Source organism: Brachyhypopomus gauderio, chromosome 1 (genome assembly GCF_052324685.1).
Source record: "Brachyhypopomus gauderio isolate BG-103 chromosome 1, BGAUD_0.2, whole genome shotgun sequence".
In the NCBI taxonomy this organism is placed as follows: Eukaryota; Metazoa; Chordata; class Actinopteri; order Gymnotiformes; family Hypopomidae; genus Brachyhypopomus; species Brachyhypopomus gauderio.
Window position 1 is genome coordinate 43,086,939 of NC_135211.1, and position 5,000 is coordinate 43,091,938.

Consider the following 5,000-nt stretch of genomic DNA (forward strand, 5'->3'; position numbering starts at 1 on the left):
GAATTTTGAACGTGTCAGGCCTGTAACTACACGATAATCTTATGATATGTGATATGTATTGTTGTAAATGTCGTGAATGTTTTACTGTTGTGAATGCATTTATTTTTTAATTCCATGAGTGACTAAAGGCACATTTTTACATTGTAGACAATAAATCTAATCTAATCTAATCTAATCTGTAACATGAGCCATTGTCACAGGACTAGCTGAATTGCACACCTTGTGTCAAAGGCAGCCATGAAGACTCCATACTGCACGTTTCCCAGCTGGTCGAGGGGAAGTCTGTCCCTCAGCTGTTCAAACTCCCGGTCGGAAATCTCCAGGCCAAACCTGCACAGAGGGTACGAGAGTCTTAGAGGGGTCACCCAGAGGGTCGCCGAAGGCCGGGAGACCACGCACCCGAGCTGGGAGGCTAAGCAGGCCATCAGCATACGCCACTCATTGACCTCAGGGTCAGGGGGTCAAGAGGTCAACTGCCCTCTTCACCCAACCATGGCCAAGAGCTGGACACACTGACCAATCTCTAAATCTCTCTCTAACACACACACACACACACACACACACACACACACACACACACACACACACACACACACACACACACACTTGCACTTCTCAATCACAGGATTAAACTTCTCTCTCTTTCTTTCTCTATCACACGCACACACACACAAACGCACACTCACACACACATTTGCACACATGTACACTCCTACAAACTTCAACCTTCACTCGGTCCAGAAAACACAGATAATGAACGAATTGATTTATCAAACATTATGAATCACTTGGCCTGTAGCTCTAATAGACTCAAAGCTACGTTGACCAACGGAGTGACCACAATGGTGGACATGTGGATGGACAGGATTACCAACAGGAAAGGCTTTCAAGAACAGAACAAGAACACCAAATGTGCTTGAAGCACACAAGGCTCTCCAAGTCATCTAAAAGGATGTCCTCATGCTAGAAACAAAATCATTTTCGAAACCAAAAGTATATTCTAAAAGGCCTCTGGTCATTTATGTAATCTTACTGTAAACACATACTTTGTTCTGTATCTTCAATGAAATGATTTGGAAACTGAAGGTGAGAAAAAAAATATGATCACCATGACACTGTACTAGGCAAGGCACGTAACACACGTGAGAATGAAGAGAGGCACGTAACACACGTGAGAATGAAGAGAGGCAGGTAACGCACGTGAGAATGAAGAGAGGCACGTAACACACGTGAGAATGAAGAGAGGCAGGTAACGCACGTGAGAATGGAGAGGCACGTAACGCACGTGAGAATGAAGAGAGGCAGGTAACGCACGTGAGAATGAAGAGAGGCACGTAACACACGTGAGAATGAAGAGAGGCAGGTAACGCACGTGAGAATGAAGAGAGGCACGTAACACACGTGAGAATGAAGAGAGGCAGGTAACGCACGTGAGAATGGAGAGAGGCACGTGACGCACGTGAGAATTAAGAGAGGCACATAACACACGTGAGAATGAAGAGAGGCACGTAACACACGTGAGAATGAAGAGAGGCAGGTAACGCACGTGAGAATGAAGAGAGGCACGTAACACACGTGAGAATGAAGAGAGGCAGGTAACGCACGTGAGAATGGAGAGGCACGTAACGCACGTGAGAATGAAGAGAGGCAGGTAACGCACGTGAGAATGAAGAGAGGCACGTAACACACGTGAGAATGAAGAGAGGCAGGTAACGCACGTGAGAATGAAGAGAGGCACGTAACACACGTGAGAATGAAGAGAGGCAGGTAACGCACGTGAGAATGGAGAGAGGCACGTAACGCACGTGAGAATGAAGAGAGGCACGTAACACACGTGAGAATGAAGAGAGGCACATAACACACATGAGAGTGAAGAGAGGCACGTATCGCACGTGAGAATGAAGAGAGGCACGTAACGCACGTGAGAATGAAGAGAGGCACGTAACGCACGTGAGAATGAAGAGAGGCACATAACGCACGTGAGAATGAAAAGAGGCACGTAACACATGTGAGAATGAAGAGAGGCACATAACACACATGAGAATGAAGAGAGGCACATAACACACGTGAGAATGAAGAGAGGCACGTAACACATGTGAGAATGAAGAGAGGCACATAACACACATGAGAATGAAGAGAGGCACATAACACACGTGAGAATGAAGAGAGGCACGTAACACATGTGAGAATGAAGAGAGGCACGTAACACATGAGAATGAAGAGAGGCACGTAATGCACGTGAGAATGAAGAGAGGCAGAGGAAAGGGTGGAGAGAGAGAGAGAGGGGGGAGTACAGAGAGAAGAAACAGAGAGAGATGGGGAGAGAGAAAGAGAGACAGAGAGAGAGAGAGAGACAGAAAGGAGGTGGGAGGGGGTCAGAGAGAGGGAGGTGGGGTGTGATGAATTAGTACCTGCTCTCCAGAGCTGCCCTGAACTCCTCTTGACTCACACTCCCCTCATTGAGCTTATCAATGTTCCTGCAAAATACACACACACACACACACACACACACCAAATTCAGGTCAGTCTCACAGTTATTAAAAAGCACTGAGTGAAGGGATCATTCCAGCTCTATAAAGACCCAGGGATCTACACCAGACCTCTTCTCTGCTCCTTCACGTTCAGACGGAGAAATTAGGTTCTAATGAGTCGGGCCGTTTGAACCAACAGCACAGCCACCTGGAAGTGCTTCACGAATTAGTTACTGGCCACTCACAGGGAATAGAGAGAGGAGGGGAGGTGAAGAAGAGAGAGAAACAAACAAATCTGCTGGGAGAGAAGGAGAAAGAGGGGGAGAGAGAGAGGGAGAGAGAGAGAGCTAAGTGTTGTACTCACTGAAAGGTTTCTAGGAGGGCGAGGTACTCAGACTGGAAGAGCTGTGTTAGTTTGGCCTCTGCAGCACTGACAGAGGAAACATCCCCAACATTCTCCTTAGAGTGAAACCTGCCACAAGCATCAATAAACAACAAATATATCATTATTAAAAATACACACAAAATACACCCAAAATCAAAGCACATCACAGTTTTATTTGCCTAACCCAAATTTTGTATTCCCCAGGAATCATATCATAACTTTAAAATATGTTAAACGTAATGACTTTACTGTAACGACTTTACCATAACAACGCTAGCGTAACGTATTTACCATAACGACTTTACCATAACAACTTTAGCATAACGACTTTACCATAACAGTTTTACCATTATGAATTTACTGTAATGACTTTACCATAACATCTTTTAATATATGTATATATACAGTATATAAACCCAAATCTAAATGAACTGGTTTATTGCATTAACTCATAACAATGAATAACCAAATTTGTCCAGCACACAGTCTGACACACAAGCACTTAACACCCCTAACCTCTCCCACCCCTCCTCCTAAAACCACGCGTACCACGAGGCCTGAAACCATGGCTGCCAACCCTAGTGACCGTCGCCATGGCGACCGAGCCTGTCTGCTGCCATGTGCGTGCACTCTTAATTTCTGTGGAGAACATCTACAAGTGTGTGCAGAGGAACGTACATCACGATAAACATCTAACATCAACACCATGTAACAGATACAGGTCTCCAGATACTCCAGACATTTTACGCTCAAAATCTTCAATTTGAAGGCCTCTACAGATATCGAAAAGGATCAAAGAAGAAATCGAAAAATGGACTAGAAGGCGTAGAAAGTTGGTGATGAGAAAGCTCTCACACAGCTGTTACAGTTAAAGGAGGAGCAAACCTAACCAGAACAGAGGTCATTTAACCCTTTGACGGCCAATGCTGTGTCAGACAGATTGCAACATCAGGAGAGATGACAAATTCAGGGCCCACAGAAACAAAACATCGGAACTGAGTGGCTAGTTGTATATGGGTGTAAGGTGGCTAGAGAACGTTTAAAAATATTTAGCTTGAAAGCCATCAGAGATGTAGCCACAAGGTAGTCAGAAATAGCTAGAAACATCTTCTCCACTGATTCAGGACTGTCGAGGAACTTTAACAAGGTCAGCTTTAACTCAAGGTACAGACGTCTTTAAAGAAGCAATCAAAGTCTTCGTAGAGAGACCGCTGCTCAGAGGTCTTAAGCTAAGAAGAATTCATTGAAGGCTTGACTGATTTCACCAAAGGTTTCACTGATTTCTTTATAGACATAGCTGAGGCAACTATGCATATAAATTTACAAAATGGGTTGAGACAATTCAAGAAGATTTTGGAAGGTCACCAGCCATTTCACAAGACTCATAATGTGTGTGTACTTCTTTAAACAACAGTGAAACTGTATCAGCCTCTATATTAACTGTTTAAACAGTTGAAGAAGTTGTGGATGTAGTGGATCTGGGAAAATGTGATAATATAAAAGCTATAATAATAAAATTATAATAAATAAATAAAGAATAGTAATGATTAATATTATTGCTGTTATTGTTATTGTTATTATTGTTAGCTCATAGATGGTTCTTTGTTGATGTTAAACAAAATAATAAACAAATCTAAACATGGAGATGATGAGATCTGACCGGTGTTGGGGGTTGGACAGGATCCTGTGCGTGACGCCATCTTGGCTCCGGTCCTGGAACGCGCGGAGGAAGCGTACGTAGTCCACGCCGCTCTTACGGAACGGTAGGCCGCAGCGGGACAAAAACAAACCCAGGTGCTCTCTCTTCAGTCGAAGGTCAAAGGTCGCAAGCACTTGCAGGAAGTCCTCATTACTCACCTGGGCACAGGAAACACAGGAACACAGGAACACGTGCATAGCAAGACCCGTATGGCGACACGCTGCTCTGAAACACCCTGTATGCAACATGCTTCAAGACCTCAAGTTTGTTGACTTAAAAATAAGTTCTGTACCTTACCACACCCATCTGGGTCGTGCTTATCAAACTCCGCCTTCATCTTATGAGCCCCCGCCCTGAAGCGGTCCTTCAACCACATCTCCATGGTGATGGATGCCCGTCGCTCCTCCTCTGCGTTTGAGAGCATCCGGTTTGCAGCTAGAAAGAG

At 44.6% G+C, this 5,000-nt stretch overlaps 1 protein-coding gene across 2 annotated transcripts in view; it reads right to left on the minus strand.

Moving 5' to 3' along the window:
• Positions 1-5,000, minus strand: part of LOC143521329 (EF-hand calcium-binding domain-containing protein 6) — a 26,630-nt gene that overhangs the window by 16,087 nt on the left and 5,543 nt on the right. For both annotated transcript variants that reach the window (XM_077014102.1, XM_077014095.1), the window contains exons 8-12: positions 4,848-4,990; positions 4,517-4,713; positions 2,836-2,943; positions 2,412-2,477; positions 220-330 (exon numbers count right to left, since the gene is read on the minus strand). In XM_077014102.1, the coding sequence (XP_076870217.1) occupies positions 220-330; positions 2,412-2,477; positions 2,836-2,943; positions 4,517-4,713; positions 4,848-4,990 (625 nt within the window). The remainder of the gene's footprint in view (positions 1-219; positions 331-2,411; positions 2,478-2,835; positions 2,944-4,516; positions 4,714-4,847; positions 4,991-5,000) is intronic.